The sequence below is a fragment of the Onychomys torridus genome, chromosome 1, assembly GCF_903995425.1.
Source record: "Onychomys torridus chromosome 1, mOncTor1.1, whole genome shotgun sequence".
NCBI lineage: Eukaryota > Metazoa > Chordata > Mammalia > Rodentia > Cricetidae > Onychomys > Onychomys torridus.
The window spans coordinates 84,217,549-84,237,888 of NC_050443.1; the positions used below are offsets into that span (position 1 = coordinate 84,217,549).

Genomic DNA, 20,340 nt, shown 5'->3' on the forward strand with positions numbered 1-20,340 from the left:
CACTAGACAAATTCTATTCTCAGCATGTGAGTTCTGGCTGACCCACTTCTCCCATGGATTTGCAGCACTGTCTTAATTAATGTTGATGATGTATGTATAGATTCACTCATAAGCAAGGAACAGCAGCATTTAGGATAGAGAGAAGGTTTGCATGGGGCTCTGGAGAGTGCTTATGATATTATATCATGTGTTCCACTAGATGATAAAGACCAAGACTCAAATGCAGAATTCCTGATGCCCAAGTTTCATGGAAAGCCCAGCGATGCTGTTCGCCTCTTCTGTGGCCCAAATGTAGGATTTGTGTGGCCCTGGAAGTCTCATGCAATTACTGATGTCCTGGAGGTCCGTGGGCACCGGCTTCGGGGTCAGTATCTGCCCCCTAATTACAATCATGTACAGGAGGACTTGGACAACAATGCTAGAATCCAACAGGCACTAGCTGTACAACAGGCACTCCTGGAGGTGAGAACAGAAGTTTGAGGAATGGGCTGCTGGCTGCCAGCCCCCATCATAGCCACTGCCTCTGCCTTATACACCTTATCTGCCCGTAGGACATGCTGGAGGAGGTCCGGGAATTCTGCAATGAACAACAGTGGGTACAAAGCATCTATGAGTTCCTGACAGCCTGGGACCCTCAGAAGTTAGAGGACCTGAAAGGCTCTCCCATTAAGGACTATGTAGTACTAGTAAACCAGCTGAAAGATTGGCAGAAACGTGTCTCCAATATGCCTGTCCAGTTGCTGACAAAAGGCAAGTTGCTGCTCCTGAGTGGCCACAACGTTCAAGCAGAGTTGGGTGAGTGCTTCTTGTCTTCCCTGTGTCTTCCTTCCTTACAGCCATGCACACAGGTTACCTTGGGACTAGAATGTCCTCCAGGGACCTTTGGTTTAGGCCCTCTATGGACCTTTGGAGCCTTCCGAAGCTCTAGCTCTCAGCCCCTTCTCTTTGCCATCAAAGGTATGGTCACAGAGGTCAGCCTCTGTTTGGATTCATTCATTCCCTGTATTCATTAGGAATCACATTCCTGTTCATGAAAACTTTCCTTGTTTTTAAAAAAGATAAAACCAAATATGATTAAGAAGCTTAGCCTGTACTTGGTTTTCTTCATAGAGATTCTTGGGAAGCTAGGGTGCACCTTTCTTGAGTGTAATAGTGCTAAATTACTACCACTGTTTGCATGTGTGAAAAATTATTCTTCTCTTGCCTCACTCTGCAGTCCTAACCTCTGTGGACAGTAGCAAAAGAACACACTCCTCCCAGTTAATGAGGGCTCTTCTCATCTAAAACAGCCACTCTGGTCCAGTAAGGTCTATTCTGAATATTTGGTTAGTTCAGAATTCTTAGCACCACTGACTTTTATTCTCAAGTATTCTCTGCTCCATTTTGCTTCCACAGCACATTGGCACTGGGAAAGCCCACTGAGTTGTACACTGTCTGCACAGAGTGTAATGCCCCCTTGCCTGGTCCTACCCTTCTTGATAGTGACGATTCTGGTGCTCCTGTGTCCCAGGCTGGTGTAGATGGGGTGTGTCCTGTGCCCATTTTTTCCTTTTCTATTTAAATGTATTTTAATTGTGTGTGTGTGTGTGTGTGTGTGTGTGTGTGTGTGTGTGTGTGTGCACATGTGGTGCAGGTGCCAGTGGAGGCTAGAAGAGGGCATTGGGTCCCCTGGAGCTGGAGTCATATCCAATATGGGTGCTGGGAACAACTTCCCTTAACCTTTGAGCCATCCCTTCAGCCTTCACCTTTTCTGAGTCAGCACTACCATGACTCTTATTGCTGTGACAGACCTTTAGGAGTTTAATGAGTTCCTCTTCTTGTCTCTTAGGCTTACTACTTGTCTTTGGCTGACCACTCCCATGTTATTTACCTTAGGACTTCTTACTTCCAACTCAGAAACTGCATGGTATCTCCTGCCATTTGGGAGAGAGAGAGAGAGGGAGGGAGGGAGGGAGGGAGAGAGGAAGAGAGAGAGAGAGAGAGAGGCCTGCTTTCTTTATGAAGGTAAGAACCTTGACTCTGAGGACTAGAGAGAGATTGCTTTGTTTGAAGACCCCCTGCCTGCCTACCCTTCCGGCTTTTCCTCCTCACCAGGTTCCTTACAGGCCACTGAAGCTTCCTGGCAGGGGTTCATTCTGGCAAGGTAGGAACAAGAAGATGGGATTGGTTTGCTTTCTTTGTTGACTTGTTTTGGGCAGGTCTTTCCCTGGCTGTGCCCCAGGAGTCTGTTCTCTTTCTAGTTTGTAAAATCCAGCATCCACTGGTCTCTTCAGTTCAGAGGTAGTGTCCTATCTCTATTCCTCACTTGCTTTGTGATGTAAAACCACATGGTTTCAGTTTCTTTGTTACCTAGATATGCTAAAATGTGTCGCTCAAGGTTATAGGAAGGAAAACAAAATAAGTTTGGTTTTGGTTTTGGTTTGTTTGGTTGGTTTTGTTTGTTTGGGGTTTTTTGGCTTTATTTATTTATTTATTTATTGGAGTGCTCACTTTTTTTATTATTATTATATTTGTGTTTTAATTTTACACATCAGCCATGGGTTCCCCTGTCCTCCCCCCTCCCGCCCCCATCCCCACCTTCCCCCCATCCCTATCCCTCCATTCCCATCTCCTCCAGGGCTCCCCTGGGGATTCATTTAAATCTGATGGATTCAGTACAGGCAGGTCCAGTCCCCTCCTTCCAGGCTGAGCAAAGTGTCCCTGTGTAAGCCCAAGGTTCCAAACAGCCAGCTCATGCACTAAGGACAGGTTCTGGTCCCACAGCCTGGATGCCTCCCAAACAGATCAAGCTCTTCAATGGTCTCACTTATCCAGAGGGCCTGATCCAGCTGGGGGCTCCTCAGCCGTTGGTTCATAATTCATGTGCTTCCATTCATTTGGCTATTTGTCCTTGTGCTTTTCCAATCTTGGTCTCAACAATTCATGCTATTACAGTCCCTCCTCTTTCTCGACAATTGGACACCTGGAGCTCCACCTGGGGCCTGGCTGAGGATCTCTGCATCCACTTCCATCAGTTATTGGATGAGAGTTCCAGCATGACTGTTAGGGTGTTTGGCCATCTGATCACCAGACTAGGTCAGATCAGGCTTTCTCTCGACCATTGCCAGCAGTCTACAAAGGATGTATCATTGTGGATTTCTAGGGACCTCTCCAGCACTCTGCCTATTCCTGTTCTCATGTGGTCTTCATTTTTCATGGTCTGTTATTCCTCGTTCTCCCTTTCTGTTCTTGATCCAGCTGGGATCTCCTGCTCCCCTAAGCTTTCTTTCCCTCAAATCTTGCCCTTCCCACTCCCACTGTCGTCCAGGTTGTTCATGTAGATCTCATCCATTTCTCTGTCATTGGGTGATCCCTGAGTCTTTCCTAGGGTCCCATTTTCTAGGTAGCCTCCCTGGAGTTGTGTAGCAGTCTAGTCATCTTTGTTTTACATGTAATATCCTCCTATGAGTGAGTACATACCATGTTTGTCCTTCTGAGTCTGGGCTACCTCACTCAGGATGATTTTTTCTACATCCATCCATTTGCCTGCAAAACTCATGATGTCATTGTTTTTCTCTGCTGAGTAGTACTCCATTGTGTATATGTACCATATTTTCTTTATCCATTCTTCAGTTGAAGGGCATTTAGGTTGTTTCCAGGTTCTGGCTATTACAAACAATGCTGATATGAACATAGCTAAGCAAATGCCCTTGTGGTATAATTGAGCATTCCTTGGGTATATGCTCAAGAGTGCTACAGCTGGGTCTTGGGGGAGATGGATTCCCAGTTTTCTAAGGAAGCACCATATTGATTTCCAAAGTGGCTGTACAAGCTTGCATTCCCACCAGCAGTGGAGGAGAGTTCCCCTTGCTCCACATCCTCTCCAGCATAAGCTGTCTTCTGTGTTTTTGGTCTTAGCCACTCTGACAGGTGTAAGGTGGTATCTCAGAGTCGTTTTGATTTGCATTTCCTGGATAATTAGGGATGTTGAGCAATTCCTTAAATGTCTTTCAGCCATTTGAACTTCCTCTGTTGAGAATTCTCTGTTTAGTTCTATAGCCCATTTCTTAATTGGACTGTTGGGCATTTGGATGTCTAATTTCTTGAGTTCTTTATATATTCTGGATATCAGCCCTCTGTCAGATGTGCGGTTGGTGAAGACCTTTTCCCATTCTGTAGGCTGTCGTTTTGTCTTGTTGACTGTGTCCTATTCTCTACAAAAGCTTCTTAGTTTCATCAGGTCCCATTGATTGATTGTTTCTCTCAGTGTCTGTGCTACTGGTGTTATATTTAGAAAGTGATCTCCGGTGCCAGTGCGTTCAAGAGTACTTCCTACTTTCTCTTCTATCAGGTTCAGAGTAACTGGATTTATGTTGAGGTCTTTGATCCACTTGTACTTAAGTTTTGTGCATGGTGACAGATATGGATCTATTTGCAGCCTTCTACACATTGACATCCAGTTATGCCAGCACCATTTGTTGAAGATGCTTTCTTTTTTCCATTGTACATTTTTGGCTTCTTTGTCAAAAATTATATGTTTATAGGTGTGCGGGTTAATGTCAGGGTCTTCAATTCGATTCCATTGGTCCACATGTCGGTTTTTATGCCAGTCTAAGCTGTTTTTATTACAATAGCTCTATAGTAGAGCTTGAGGTTGGGGGATTGTGATGCCTCCAGAGGTTGTTTTATTGTACAGGATTCTTTTGGCTATCCTGGGTTTTTTGTTTTTCCATATGAAGTTGAGTATTATTCTTTCCAGATCTGTGAAGAATTGTGTTGGTAATTTGATGGGAATTGCATTAAACCTGTAGATTGCTTTTGGTAAGATCGCCATTTTTACTATGTTAATCCTGCCTATCCATGAGCATGGGAGATCTTTCCATTTTCTGACATCTTCTTCAATTTCTTTTTTCAGGAACTTAAAGTTCTTGTCATGTACGTCCTTCACATGCTTAGTTAGAGTAACCCCAAGGTATGTTATATCATTTGTGGCTATTGTAAAGGGTGATGTATCTCTGATTTCCTTCTCAGCCTGTTTGTTTATTGTATATAGGAGGGCTACTGATTTTTTTGAGTTGCTCTTGTATCCTGCAATGTTGCTGAAGGTTTTTATTAGCTGTATCAGTTCCTTGGTTGAATTTTTGCGGTTACTCATGTATACTAACATGGCATCTGCAAACAGGGAGAGCTTAACTTCTTCCTTTGCAATTTGTATCCCCTTAATCTCCTTATGTTGTCTTATAGCTCTGGATAGAACTTCAAGTACTATATTGAATAAGTATGGGGAGAGGGGACAGCCTTGCCTTGTTCCTGATTTTAGTGGTATTGCTTTGAGTTTCTCTCCATTTAATTTGATGTTGGCTGTTAGCTTGCTGTAGATTGCCTTTATTATGTTTAGGTATGTTCCCTGTATTCCTGATCGCTCCAAGACCTTTATCATGAAGGGGTGTTGGATTTTGTCAAATGCCTTTTCCTGCATCTAGTGAGATGATCATGTGGTTTTTTTTCTTTGAGTTTGTTTATATGGTATATTACATTGACGGACTTTTGTATGTTGAACCACCCTTGCATCCCTGGGAGGAAGCCTACTTGATCATAGTGGATAATTGTTTTGATGTGTTCTTGGAGTCTGTTTGCCAGAATTTTATTGAGTATTTTTGCATCAATGTTCATGAGGGAGATTGGTCTGTAGTTCTCTTTCTTTGTTGCATCTTTGTTTGGTTTAGGAATCAGGGTAATTGTAGCCTCATAGAAGGAGTTTGGTAATATACCTTCTGCTTCTTTGAAGATCTGGTAGAATTCTGCAGTGAAACCATCTGGTCCTGCATTTTTTTTTTTTTGGTTCGGAGACTTTTAATGACTGATTCTATTTCCTTAGGGGTTATTGGACTATTTAAATGGTTTATCTTGATTTAACTTAGGTATGTGGTACCTATCCAGAAAATTATCCATTTCTTTTAGATTTTCCAGTTTTGTGGAGTAGAGGTTTTTGAAGTAGGACCTGATGATTCTCTGGATTTCCTCATTTTCTGTTGTTAAGTCCCCCTTTTCATATCTGATTTTGTTAATTTGGATGCTCTCTCTCTGTCTTTTGGTTAGTTTGGATAAGGGCTTGTCTATCTCATTGATCTTCTCTCCTCTTTTTTTTTTTTTGAGACAGGGTTTCTCTGTGTAGCTTTGGTGCCTTTCCTGGAACTCACTTGGTAGCCCAGGCTGCCCTCGAACTCACAGAGATCCACCTGGCTCTGCCTCCCGAGTGCTGGGATTAAAGGCGTGCGCCACCACTGCCCGGCTAGTTGATCTTCTCAAAGAACCAACTCTTTGTTTTATTAATCCTTTGTATTTTTCTCTTTATTTCTATTTTATTGATTTCAGCTCTCAATTTGATAATTTCCTGGTGTCTGTTCCTCCTGGGAGACTTTGCTTCTTCCTGTTCAAGGACTTTCAGTTGTGCTGTGAAGTTACTATTGTGAGATTTCTCCAGCTTCTTTATGTGGGCATTTAGTGCTATGTATTTCCCTCTTAGTACTGTTCTCATAGTGTCCCATAAGTTTGGGTATGTGGTGTATTTATTTTCATTGATCTCTAGGAAGTCTTTAATTTCTTTCTTTATTTCTTCCTTAACCCATTGGTGATTCAGTTGAGCATTATTCAGTTTCCATGAGATTGTAGGATTTCTGTAGTTTTTTTGGTTGTTGAAATCTAACTTTAAACCATGGTGGTCCGACAGAACACAGGAGGTTATTCCAATTGTTTGGTATCTGTTGAGATTTGCTTTATGGCCAAATATGTGGTCGATTTTAGAGAAGGTTCCATGGGGTGCTGAGAAGAAGGTATATTCTTTTTTGTTTGGGTGGAATGTTCTGTAGATATCGATTAAGTCCATTTGAGCCATAACATCAGTTAAGTCCATTATGACTCTGTTAAGTTTCAATTTGGCCGATCTGTCCAGAGGTGAAAGTGGGGTGTTGAAGTCTCCCACTATTATTGTGTGGGGTTTTATATGTGATTTAAGCTTTAGTAATGTTTCTTTTACATATGTGGGTGCCCTTGTGATTGGGGTATAAATGTTCAGAATTGAGACTTCATCTTGGTGGATCTTTCCTGTGATGAGTATGTAATGTCCTTCGTCATCTCCTTTGATTGATTTTAGTTTGAAGTCTATTTTGCTGGATATTAGGATACCAGCTTGCTTCTTAAGACCATTGATTGGAAAGTCTTTTCCCAGCCTTTTATTCTTAGGAGGTATCTGTCTTTGAGTTTGAGGTGTATTTCTTGTATGCAGCAGAAAGATGGGTCCTGTTTTCGTATCCATTCTGTTAGTCTGTGCTATTAATGACCAGTGATTGTTCGTTCCTGTTGTTATTTTTATTGTTTGGTGGTAGTATGTGTGTACTTCTCTTCTTTGGGGTTTACTGTTGTGGTGTTATCTATTGCCTGTGTTTTCATGGGTGTATCTGCCTTCCTTAGGTTGGAATTTTCCTTCTAGTGCTTTCTGTAGGGCTGGGTTTGTGAATAAGTATTGTTTAAATCTGGTTTTGTCTTGGAAGGTCTTGTTCACTCCATGTATGCTGATTGAAAGTTTTGCTGGGTATATTAGTCTAGGCTGGCCTCCATGGTCTCTTAGTGTCTGCATAATATCTGTCAAGGTCCTTCTGGCTTTCAAAGTCTCCATTGAGAAATTGGGGTTATTTTGATGGGTTTGCCTTTATAAGTCACTTGACCTTTTTCCTTTGCTGCCCTTAATATTCTTTCTTTATTCTGTACGTTGAGTTGTTTAATTATTATGTGGCAAGGGGACTTTTTTGGGGGGGTCTAGTCTGTTTGGTGTTCTATAGGCATCTTGTATCTTCATAGGCATTTCCTTCTTTAAGTTGGGAAAGTTTTCTTCTATGATCTTGTTAAATATATTTTCTGTGCCTTTGAGTTGGTATTCTTCTCCTTCCTCTATCCCTATTATTCGTAGGTTTGGTCTTTTCATGGTGTCCCAAATTTCTTGGACATTTTGGGTCATGACTTTGTTGGTTTTAGTGTTTTCTTTGACTGATGAATCTATTTCTTCTATGGTATCTTCAACACCAGAGATCCTCTCTTCCATCTCTTGCATTCTGTTGGTTATACTTGCCTCTGAAGTTCCTGTTTGTTTACTCAGATTTTCTATTTCCAGCATTCCTTCTGCTAGTGTCTTCATTTTTTCTATTTCCCTCTTCAGATCTTGGACTGTTTCCCTTGCTTTTTCATGATTTTCTTTCAGGGACTCATTGTTTTCTTCTGCTTTGTCCTTTCCTCTAGTTTTTTTATAGCGTTCTTCCCATTTTTTGTTTGTCTGTTCCTCCACTTTATTTTTGATTTCTTCTATATAAGGCTCTAGCCTCTTCATGATGTTACTTATAAGGTTGTTTTCTTCTTCTTCTTCTTCCATTCCGTGATGTTCAGGTCTAGCTTTTGGAGAAGGGCTAGGTTCTGGTGATGCTGTATTGCTCTTTATTTTGTTGTATGTACTTCTGCCTTGACGTCTGCCCATCTCCTTGTGGGTTCGTTCTTGGTCTTATCAGTGTACTTGGTCCAGACAGAGCTGACAGATTTGGAGAGCCTCTCTCTGGTCCAGATGGAAGCTCTGTGCCGGATGGGAGCTCTGGTCCAGATGAGAGTACTGGCCGGATAGGAGCTGGGGGGCTGGACTCTGAGTCTCAGGAAGTCCCTGGGGTCTCCTTATCTTGTCCAGATGGGAGCTCCTCTTGTCCAGATGGGAGTTCTGGGACAGGATGGAAGCTCTGGTCCAGATGGGACTTCCGGGGCAGGATGGGAGCTGGGGGCTGGTCTCTGAGTCTCCGGAAGTGGCTGGGGTCTCCGGCAAATGGGTGTGGGGGCAGGGTGTGGAGACTGCAGGGTTTGCCTGCAGTCTTGGAAAAGAGGAGCCTTCCTGCAGGGCCTGCTGATTGGCCCGAAACTGGGGTCAAGTTGGGAAGGTCCTCCCGGGATGGCTGGTGTCCAGGGGTGGGACCCAGGGACAGTTGCCTCTCTGAGTACAACCCCAGGCAGTCACCTCTGGTCCAGATGGGAGTTCTGGGGCAGATGGGAGCTGGGGGCTGGCCTGTGATTCTCAGGAAGTGGCTGGGGTCTCGGGCCTTTATTTTTGAATTACTTGTAGAAATGGCTGGCATAGGCAATGATGTTTCTCGTTTCTTCTTATTTTCTCTGTCTGCCTCAGTCTTTTTTTTTTTTTTTTTTGAGACAGGGTTTCTCTGTGTAGCTTTGCGCCTTTCCTGGAACTCACTTGGTAGCCCAGGCTGGCCTTGAACTCACAGAGATCTGCCTGCCTCTGCCTCCGAGTGCTGGCAGTTAAGTTGTGCGCCACCACCGCCCATCTGCTTCAGTCCTCTTGTTGATCATATTTTATTGCCTTATTTGCTAACTCCGCTTCTTTTCTTTCCAATTAAATATACCACACCCAAACCATCACCAAGTCTTTTCCTTTCTTCTCCCTTTTACTGTCTCTCAAATCAGTTTCTCAATCCATCTCCATCCAGCTCATGGACCCAAGGAGCCCTAATAGTTAAGACATCACTGCTTCTTCACACCATGGGGTGTCACTATTGCACTCCTGCTGAATCCTCCTGGTCACAAAGCAGCACCATTCAGTGGCCTAGCCATCATGTTCACCAAGAGAGATGCTCTGTTCAGCATAGGTGTCCTTCAGAAGTTCCTTTTTCATAGGTTTTATCAGTTTTGTCTCTTGGTTCCTAATTCTCTGGAATACTCTTTCCACGTCTCTGAAAATGCCATATAGAGTGGATCTCAATTGTTTTGCCTCCAAACTCACTATTCTACCTACCACTTGCATAGACACTAATAGGGGGTAGGTGTGTTTACTTTTATGTAACATTATGTAGTATATAAAATAAAATATAACTACAATATTATTTTTGATTTATGTGTATATCACAGACTACTTGTATACATGTCTAACTCTATATTATGTTTGTAATTTGAGCTGTAATGGAGTAAAACAAAACTCTCTAAGTATGAATCATTATTCTACCATTATATGTGGACTGATAGAGTTTACCTCTCTGAGCCTCTGCTTATTTATAAAATAAGTATAAATAGTAGCACTTACTCAAAGGGAATCTATGAGGATAAAAATGAGTTAATACATGTGAAGTACTTGAAAAAACTTCTGGCATATAATAAATACTCAGTGCTGGATTTTGTGGTATTCCATATTTTTATATTGCATCTTGATATCCTATGCCTGTTTTAGCATATCTAAACTTAAGAAGTGCCTTACAGCATTGTAGCATGTCAGAGTTTGTTTTTTTCCCTTTTTAGTAGTATATAAAATAATGATGTCCTGTATAGTTAATGAGATCCTAAGAGTCAGTTAATTATGTCATATGGATATTATTCCTGCCTTTGTTTTAAAAACTACACTTGGGGCTGGAGAGATGTCTCAGTGATTAAGAGTATGTTATTGCTGTTCCACAGGATCTGAATTTGGCTCCCTGAATCTGTCCCAGGTATAGCTCCAAGAAATCAAATACATCTGGCTTCCTCTGACACCTGCACTCCCATGTACATACCACTCCCCCACACATATAACACACACAATTAAAATAATAAAAATTAAAATTATATTTATATACTTATTGTATATGTCAGAAGACATTCAAAAAAGTCAGTTCTCTCCTTCCACCTAACTCAGGTTGTCAGGCTTGTTGACAAGTACCTTTACCAATCTGAGACAGCTCTACAGCCCCCTATTCCTATTTCCTCAGACAATGAATTTTTTCATATTACCTGGGGCTAACCCTTTATCTACCTGAATTGCTTTTCTTTAATCTGCAAAAGCAAAAGATGAGCTGGGCTTGGTGGCAAGACCCTGCATCAACAAACAAACAAACAAACAAAAAACCAAAAAACAAACAAAAACCCAAAAAGATAAAAACAAACAAAAACAAAACAGAAAAAGGCAGCTTTACCCCTCTTCTTGGTATTTCTTCTGCAAGAAGAAAGACTCTGAAACACAAAGACCTACTATTCATAAGTGTATATTCCATGTTCATGCTTGGAGCATTGTCCTACTCATACATTCATTTCAATGACCAACTCTACAGAGACCTCCTCAAGCTTTTCAGGGTCCCCTTCCCTTCACTATGCTGGGCTAGGGGCTCCAGACAACTCAGTGATTTATCATACTGTGAGAACCTCTTGTGATTGTCCCTTTATTCTCCTGTGTTCTCTGTTGTCATATTATGAGGAAACTTCCTTTTTGCCCATTTGCTCTTATATACTAATTCTTATATACTTATTTTTCATGCATCCCCTCTTGTTTCAAGAATCCAAGTTAAACAACTTGAGGAACAACATTCTTGCACAGGTACAAAGTGAATGCTGGAGCCGTAATCAGCAGCTGATGACAGAGTTAACAGATTTCTTGCGGGTCTTCCAAACCATCAACTCAGACATCCATGCCATTGCACAGTGCTCCCAAAAGGTAAGGTTTCCTCATCCTTTCTTCCTTGTATATCCGGGGCCCTGCCTGCTCAAGGGCTCAGCACACTCTCTTTAGATTGTTGAGCTTTATGGGGTTTGATGATCTTAAACTATGCTTTCATATGTCATCTGTTCTTGCTGATTCTTGCCCTGTTTGTGTAGTGCTCTGCTTCCTCATGTCTGGACCAGACCCTGAAGAAACAAGATAGGGTCTTGCTTTAAGACAATGTTCTCAACCTGTGGGATGAGACCACTTTGGGCATCCAACAACCCTTTCCTGGGGGTTGCCTAAGATCATTAGAAAAGGGGGGCTGGAGAGATGGGTCAGTGGTTAGGAGCACTGACTGTTCTTCAAGAGGACCCAGGTCCAATTCCTAGCAACCACATGGCAGTTCACACCTGTCTATAATTCCAGTTCCAGAGGACCCAACACCCATGGGAAAAGACTGATGCACATAAAATAAAAATAAATTTTTAAGAAGATCATTAGAAAACACAGATATTTACATTTTGATTCATAACAGTAGCAAAATTACAGTTATGAAGTAGCACTGAAATAAGTCTATGGTTGGGGTCACCACCACAACATAAGGAACTGTATTTTAGAGTCACAGCATTAGGAAGGCTGAGAACCATTGCTTTAAGAGGTATGGTTCTGTTCCTTGTGACAGTAGGTAATTTAGAGATATGTTGTCCTGTCATCAGTTCTGGGAGATAAAAACTAGACCACTTTTAAGACCTGAGTCAAAAAGGAATCTGATCCTAGATAACTCTTCTATCTCAAATGGTTTAAATGCTGAAGCTGGCTCTGGAGCCTCCAGATGCCCACTTTGGAAGATGGGATTGCCTCTTGAGGGTGAGTTCAAAGAGGTTTTTTTGGGGTGCTGGTCTCATACTGTAATCTCTGCAGTTGAATGAAGCTAATGAGCAATACAGCCAGCTGGAGGAGCGAGTGGAATATGTCCGATCACTCCATGACCTCATCCGCAACCACTGTTTCATTGCTGAGAATGAGACTCTAGACATCTCGGTGAGAGAATAATTCAAGGAATCATTCATCCCTCTAGGTCTCCCTCCTCTATAACCACATCTCACTGTCTTCTGCTTGCCCCACAGCTTCTGGATATATGGGAGGCATTTCAGTTTGAGAGAAGCCAGGCTTCAGAATTCCTGCTCAGTAAGCGACATGCCATTGTGCCCAAGCTGCAGCAGCTGATGGCAGCAGCATTGACAGAGCTGGAAGGCCTGTTGGCAAAGGCACTGTCTGGTCCCTTCATGGATCCTTCACAAGAACAGAGGAGCACTGAGCACCAGCTTACTGCCTTGGAGCATCAGTTCTTGAACACACTCAACAACTTCAATGATCTACGCTATGCTTACACCACCTTCACTGGTACTGATCTTCACCTTCTCCTCTTTCACCCTATGATGAACCCTCCAACTAAGATAAGGTTTGGGAACTCCAGGTCTTGTGCCCTCTGTGATCCTAAGCAAGCCTTGAAAATCAATACCTCCACTGGTCTCTTATAAACAAACATGCAGGACAAAAGCCTCATTTGTTGTAGGACTCAGGTATTAATGGATGCAGGAAGTTCACAGTCTGGTAGGGAAAACAAACAGTTGAATGTTTCATTAGATTGTGATGGGGCCCCGGGGAAAATGCTGATTAGGGAGAAATGTATACACTCATTATAAAACTTAGCACTGGTCAGTGTTGTCATATTCCAAGCAGCAAGTCATAGAAAAGAATAGCCAAGATCTTGATGTGGTAAGCACTGCCTCCAGCCAATGCGTCAAGAGAAAAAGACTGGTGAGGGCCTTACTATCCCACAGGGGCCAACTGGGACAGAGCTACTTGTCTGAGACCAGTCTTCCTCTGCAGGAGTGCAGCTAGGCTGCCTCCCTTCCGCACATAACTGCATGGCTCTTTTCTCATACACAGTCACTCAACTCTTGGAAGGGCACAGTGTGAGTTGCTCCTAGGTAAGCTACCAACTGGGCCTTATGGCCAGGTGAAATGAGAGATGCTTTAGAACCATCCTTCATCAGGAATTCTCTCTCTCTCTCTCTCTCTCTCTCTCTCTCTCTCTCTCTCTCTCTTTTAAGTACTGGGAAGCCTTCAGCCCAAATCCTAACATGTCAACTGTAGACTTGACCCTTCCTGTTAGGAGTTTGAATTATTGACAAAAAATCAGGGCAGAGGAGTCAGTCTAAGTGGTGCTAGGCCCAAAGTGTTCACTTCCTTTTTCTGTCCCAGCTTTTGTAAAAATAATCTAGTCCTTTAGATCTTCTTGATTTAATAATCATCCTCAATTTCTGAGAGTTCATTCACTTATTCATTCATTCAACACTTACTTGGTTAGTGCCTGCCATGTACCAGACTCAATGAACAAATGGCAAAATACTTTCTGTAATGGGCCCAATATTGTAGCTGGAGAAGAAAAATGATAAATAGTAATTATAAAATATTACTAAATTATGTGGCATATTAGAAAGTGAAAGGTAATGTAGAGAAAATATAGCAGAACAAGAGTGTCAGAAAATGCCAATGAGTGGAGAACAATGCTTTATGGGATAGGTACTATTTGAACAAGGACTTGGGGTTGAAGGTGGTGAAGGTGTGAATGGTGGTTCTCCAGGCAAGAGTTTTCCATAAAGAATGACCTGCAGGTCAAAGGCCCTGGGCAGAAGGGGGTGTGCCTGGGATATCTGAGCTATAGTCAAGTCCACTGTGACTGGAATTGAGTGGGTGAGCTAGAGACTAATAGAAGAGAAGCTCTTTTATTTTGCCACTATGGTGTTTGCCCCGGAATCCTCCTTTTGAAATAATTGCTCCTTGGATGGCCCCACTTCCACTGCTGAACTGAGAGATTTACATAGGCACCGTGCCATCATTTTTTTTTTTTAACTTTTGTTCATTAAGGGCTCTTCACTGACCCATTCCCTCAATAATCCAAGTCTCAGCCAGCCTTATTCCACAGGGGATGAGAGTTCTATGTCCCCACCCGCTTCTGGGAGCCGGCCTATTATACAGCAGCAGCGCATCTGGAGGCTCTACCGAATGATCTCTGAAAACTTCAGTGAGTGGAAGTGCATGGCTTTTACCAAGGTACTTGCAGGAGCTCTCAGCTGGGGTGGAAGTCAGCCAGGTGGAGGTGGGTGGTCAGTTTGACAGTGGGCTCTTCTCTTGCAGTTCAGCCTTCTTATGGCCTGGGAGAAGACGGAAGCTTGGTTGACAGAGGCTGCACGGCTCAGCACCACCCTGGGGACGCACAACCCAGTGCTACAACGCTGCATGCGCATGCTAGAGGAGTTTCGAAGCTACCTGCCCTTGCTCACTAAGCTGGGTGGCCTCCAGTTCCAGAACTTTAACTGCCAATCCCTCTTGAGAGGTGTGTTTGGTTAGAAACAGGGGAGAGGGATGGGAATGACACAGTTTTTAGAGCAATTCCCCTGCTGCTCCTGCTGGAAACCTTGTGTCCTCTTTCCCACATATGCTAAACTCACTTCACCCAGGAGAAACACATTTTTATGCTCCCTCATTACAACACAGGGTCCTCTCAACTGATGGGATTGGACTCAGGCTGGAGTCTCAGATCTGGGGGTTGAGTTGTGTCTGGACCTTGGGTTTGGGGTTCTTGGCTTTGTGTTGCCCTCCTGATCTTGCACTGCAGTCCAAGCTGGTCTGGGCTCAGGGTAGAAATGAGCTCTAGGATATGAGCTCCATTCAGCCATATGCTAGGTGTTATTCTGACTTGCCTGTTCTCTTCCAGTGTTAGGGCTGGGCAGTCTCCAAAGCTTGGACCTTCTCACACTGGGCCAGCTGCTCAACTGTCCACTGCTGGAATTTTCAGACCGAATCAATCAGGTGGGGTCCACAAGGAGGAGGGGGCTGGTTGCAGCCACTACTTGTAATAAAGCCGGTCAAGGCCTAGCAGTCCCTTGGACTATGGGAACAGTAGTGGTTGGCATGTAGGTAGAGGGAAGTTGGGACTAATGACCTTCCTGGAGGGTAGGAAGCATCTCCATCAACAGATGAGGATCTGATAGGCAGTTCCAGACTCTTATCTGACCAAATGCTTCCCTTGGTGGAAAGAAGGAAATGGTAGCCTCAAAGCTGTGGACACATAGACGAACAGATATCTGCCAACATTTACTTTATCCCTAAAGGACATATTGGCTCTAGGGTATTGCCTACTCAGTGAGATCCATCCAGGAGGCTGCTCAGTGGAGGCAGCAATCCTGGGTCAAGCATTAATAGTTCGATGCTGCTGCTGCCAGCACATCCCTGAAGCCTGATGGCTCTACTCCTCCTTCATATCTGAGACCACCACATGCCAGGCCCTTGAATTCTGCCTCAGACCCAAACCTCAAGCCCTAGTTTCCAGGCTATCTTTCCTGAGCCACTAGCTAGTTCTGGTTTCTGAGACACACCTTTTCCAGGTTTGGCAGTATGATAAAGAACGAATCCATGCCCAGGAGAGCCTACAGAAGATGCAGCAGTACTGGGAGGGGCGCCAGCTGCGCCTGCTCAACTTCATCCTGCATGTGCCCTACAAGCCCCCAGCCTCAGAGCGGTCTAAAAGGCAGACATTCCGAAGCCTCCGGTGGGAGTTAGTGGGCAAGGATAGTGGCACCTTTCTCCTCTCAGGTGAGTCTCAGCCTTTGTGATCCAGCAGATGTCTCCAGCTAAAGGCTCTTCTCATTTACCAATTTTGTCAAATATGGCTCCTGTAGTAGGATAACTTAAGGCATCCATGTGTTGAGACAGTATCGTCCATGCTCTCTTAATGTCTTAATCTTTCCAGGAACTCTTTTTTTTAATTAATTAATTTTTTCCCAGCCAGATTACAGTTTCCTCTCCTTTCCTCCTCTCCTTTCAGTCCCTCCCCTACCCCCAGCCCATTCACCCCTCTTCCTTTCTCTTCACAAAAAGGCAGGCCTCCCATGTATATAAGTCAGCCATGGCGCATCGAGTTGTGGTAAGACTAGATGCCTCCTCTCCTATTGAGGCTAGACAAGGCAACCCAGTAGGAGGAAAGGGTCCCCAAAGCATGAAAGCATGTAACAGAGTCAGAAATAACCCCTGCTCCCACTGTTAGGAGTCCCACAAAAAGACCAAGTCGCACAACTGGAGCATATGTGCAGAGGGCCTAGGTCAGTCCCATGCAGACTCTCTGGTTGGTGATTAAGTGTCTGTGAGCCCCTAGGAGCCCAGGTTAGAAGATTCTGTGGAGGTTTTTTTTTTTTTTTCTTTTTTTTTATGTCCTTGGTTCCTCTAACTCCCATAATCCTTCTCTCCCCTTTCATAAGATTCACCAAGCTCTACATAATGTTTGGCTGTGGGTATCTGCATCTGTTTCCATCAGTTGCTGCATGAAGCCTCTCTGATGATAATTGGGCTAGGCAACAATCTATGAGCATAGCAAAATATCATTAGGAATCACTTCACGGACTTTTTTTTCCAGTCACATTTGGTTCTATCCTAGGTCTCTGGGCTGTCCAGCCTCTGGGTCCTGGCCCTCCAGACAGTGTCAGAGGTGGGCTTTCTCTTAAGGTATGGGTCTCAAGCTGGACCAGTCATTGGTTGGCCACTCTTATAATTTATGTGCCACCTTTACCCCAGGACATCTTGAGTCAGGGCAAATTGTAGGTCAAAGGTTATGTGGCTTGGTTCAGGTCCCAATTCCTCCACTGGAAGTCTTGCTTGGTTACAGGAGATGTCCAGTTCAGGCTCTGTATTCTCCATTGCTAGCAGTCTTAGCTAGGGTCACCCTCATAGATTCCTGGGAGTTTCCATTGCACTGGGTTTCTAGCTCATCCAAGAGATTTCCCTGATTCCAGTTGTCTCACCCAATGCTCTCTACCTCCATCCTCCCTGCTGGGGGGCCTACCTATTTCTCGGTGGGAGACCCACTCCCACATTTTCCCCAGGTACTCTTGAGGAGGGAGTAGTGAGACACACTTAAATAGAAGGATAGAGGGGAGAGAAACAGCTAGAAACACAGGATAGCCTCGGGAGGGCCTGTATAATTATCCATCGGCCCCTTCTGTCTCTTCTAAAGGGCTTTCATAGGAATGCCAAGGGGTGGAGCAAAAGACCTCCCCTTAGCACAGGCAAGTGCAGACCCTTTCCAATCACCTGGTATCCACACACATGGTCAAACAATCCTCTAATGCAGCCCTGCTGGTTAAAGCAAGCTCAGATCTCACTAGGAAATTTGTGGGCCTCTACACCTCCCCCAAACTGATCCCCCCTGTTCCCATGCCCCCTAGCTAGACCCCTCTCCTATCCACCATGATGTCTATTCTATTTCCCCTTCACAGTGAGATTTATGTGTCCCCCCTGGAACTGTCCTTGTTACCTAGTCTCTTGGGGTCTATGGATTGTAGCATGGTTATCCTTTACTTTAATGGCTAATATTCACTTATAAGTGAGTACATACCATGTTTGTCTTTCTGGGTTTGGGTTGCCTCACTCAGGATGATCTTTTCTAGTTCTATCCATTTACCTGCAAATTTCATGATGTCATTGTTTTTTTAACAATTGAGTAGTACTCCATTGTGTAAATGTACCACATTTTCTTTATCCATTCTTCAGTTGAGGGGCATCTAGGTTGTTTTCAGTTTCTGCCTATTATAAATAGAGCAGCAATGAACATGGATAGAGTTGAATGAATAGAGCTGCTATGAACATAGTTGAGCAACTGCTCCTGTCATATGGTAGACATCGTGCTATAACTGGGTCTTGAGGTAGACCCATTCCCAATTTTCTGAGAAACCTCCATATTGATTTCCAGAGTGACTATACAAGTTTGCACTCAAACCAGCAATGGAGAAGTGGTCCCCTTTGCTCCACATCCTCACCAGCATGAGCCAGTATTTTTTTGTTGTTTTGTTTTGTTCTTCCCATACATGTCTTTCACTTGTTTGGTTAGAGTTACACCAAGATATTTTATATTATTTGTGGCTATTGTGAAAGGTGTTGTTTCCCTAAATTCATTCTCAGACCATTTGTCATTTGTATATAGGAGGGCTACTGATTTTTTTTTTTTTTTTAGTTTATTTTGTATCCAGCCACTTAGCTGAAAGTGTTTATCAGCTGTAGGAGAGTTCCCTGGTGGAATTTTTAGGCTCACTTATGTATACTATCATATCATCTGCAAATATATGATACTTCAACTTCTTCTTTTCCAATCTGTATCCCCTTGATCTCCTTTAGTTGTCTTATTGCTCTACTTAAGGCTTCAAGTACTATTTTGGATAAATATGGAGAGAGTGGAAAACATTGTCTTGTCCCTGATTTTAATGGAATTGCTTTAAGTTTCTCTCTATTTAATTTGATGTTGGCTATTGGCTTGCTGTATTTTGCCTTTATTATGTTTAGGTATGTCCCTTGTATCCATGATATCTCCAAGACTTTCATCATGAAGAGCTGTTGGATTTTGTCAAAGGCTTTTTTTGGCATCTCATGAGATGATCATGTCATCTTTTATTTGTTTCAGTTTGTTTATATGGTGGATTACAATGAGAGATTTTCATATGTTGAACTATCCCTGCATCTCTGGGATGAAGCCTACTTGATCATGGTGAATGTATGTTCTTGGATTCTGTTTTTGAGCATTTTTGCAACTATGTTTATGTGGGAAATTGGTCTATAATTCTTTCTTTTTTTCTTGAGTCTTTGTGTGGTTTGGGTATCATTGTGGCCTCATAAAATGAATTTGGTAATGTACCTTCTGTTTCTCTTTTGTGGAATAATTTGAGGAGTATGTAAAAGAAAAAACAGCCAAGCAGTGGTAGCACATGCCTTTAATCCCAGCATAAGCAGGAATATCTCTGTGAGTTTGAGGCCAGGCTGGTCTACAGATCAAGTTCCAGGACAGCCAGAGCTACACAGAGAAACCCTGTCTTGGAAAAAAGAAAAAAGAAAAACAGAAATTCTTTATGGTTATTTCTCTCTACTTGTCAATGCTCTGTCCTCTGGATTTTACCCTGATGATGTTATATTTTACTTACTCATCCATTCATTCTTTCCCCCTCTAGTTGACAGAAGAGGACTCTGTTGGGTCCCTGAGCCTTAGGCCAAGCATGACCTCAGCTTTATTTGCCCTTCTTCTTGGGGCACAGGTTGTTGATGTGGCTATGCTTCTTTTGATAGTTGAATGCACAGGGGCGCAGACATACATAGCCCTTGTGGCAGTTGACCCCACAGGGGTACAGACATGCATAACCCTTGTAGCAGTTGACTGCACAGGGGTACACACATGCATAACCCTTTTAGCAGTTGACTGCACAGGGGTACACACATGCATAGCACTTGTGGCAGTTGACTGCACAGGGGTACAGACATGCATAGCACTTGTGGCAGTTGACTGCACAGGGGTGCACACATGCATAGCACTTATGGCAGTTGACTGCACAGGGGTACACACATGCATAGCACTTGTGGCAGTTGACTGCACAGGGGTGCAGACATGCGTAGCACTTGTGGCAGTTGACCCCACAGGGGTGCAGACATGCGTAGCACTTGTGGCAGTTGACCCCACAGGGGTGCAGACATGCATAGCACTTCTCGGTGAATTCAACAAGGGAATACCTCAATAATGCCACCATGTAGGCACAGCACCAGGTGCAGGGTGTACTCTTTCTGGATGGTGTGGTCAGGCAGGGTGTGGCCATCCTCCAGCTACTTGTCAGTGACATCAGCCACTGCTGGTGGGATGCCTTAATTGTCTTCGATATTGGCCTTGACATTCTCCATGTCATTGGGCTCAACCTTGAGGGTTATAGTCTGCCCATCAGGTTTTTCACGAAGATATGTATGTCTGTTGATTGGCCACCTTGTTGAAAGACAAAGAGCCA

At 43.5% G+C, this 20,340-nt stretch overlaps 1 protein-coding gene across 1 annotated transcript in view; it reads left to right on the forward strand.

Annotated features, from left to right (window-relative positions):
• Positions 1 to 20,340, forward strand: part of Dnhd1 (dynein heavy chain domain 1) — a 77,679-nt gene that overhangs the window by 24,472 nt on the left and 32,867 nt on the right. The window contains exons 12-20 of the mRNA XM_036188379.1: positions 200 to 462; positions 552 to 795; positions 11,319 to 11,476; positions 12,386 to 12,505; positions 12,592 to 12,868; positions 14,457 to 14,584; positions 14,669 to 14,867; positions 15,249 to 15,343; positions 15,919 to 16,126. Of these exons, the coding sequence (XP_036044272.1) occupies positions 200 to 462; positions 552 to 795; positions 11,319 to 11,476; positions 12,386 to 12,505; positions 12,592 to 12,868; positions 14,457 to 14,584; positions 14,669 to 14,867; positions 15,249 to 15,343; positions 15,919 to 16,126 (1,692 nt within the window). The remainder of the gene's footprint in view (positions 1 to 199; positions 463 to 551; positions 796 to 11,318; positions 11,477 to 12,385; positions 12,506 to 12,591; positions 12,869 to 14,456; positions 14,585 to 14,668; positions 14,868 to 15,248; positions 15,344 to 15,918; positions 16,127 to 20,340) is intronic.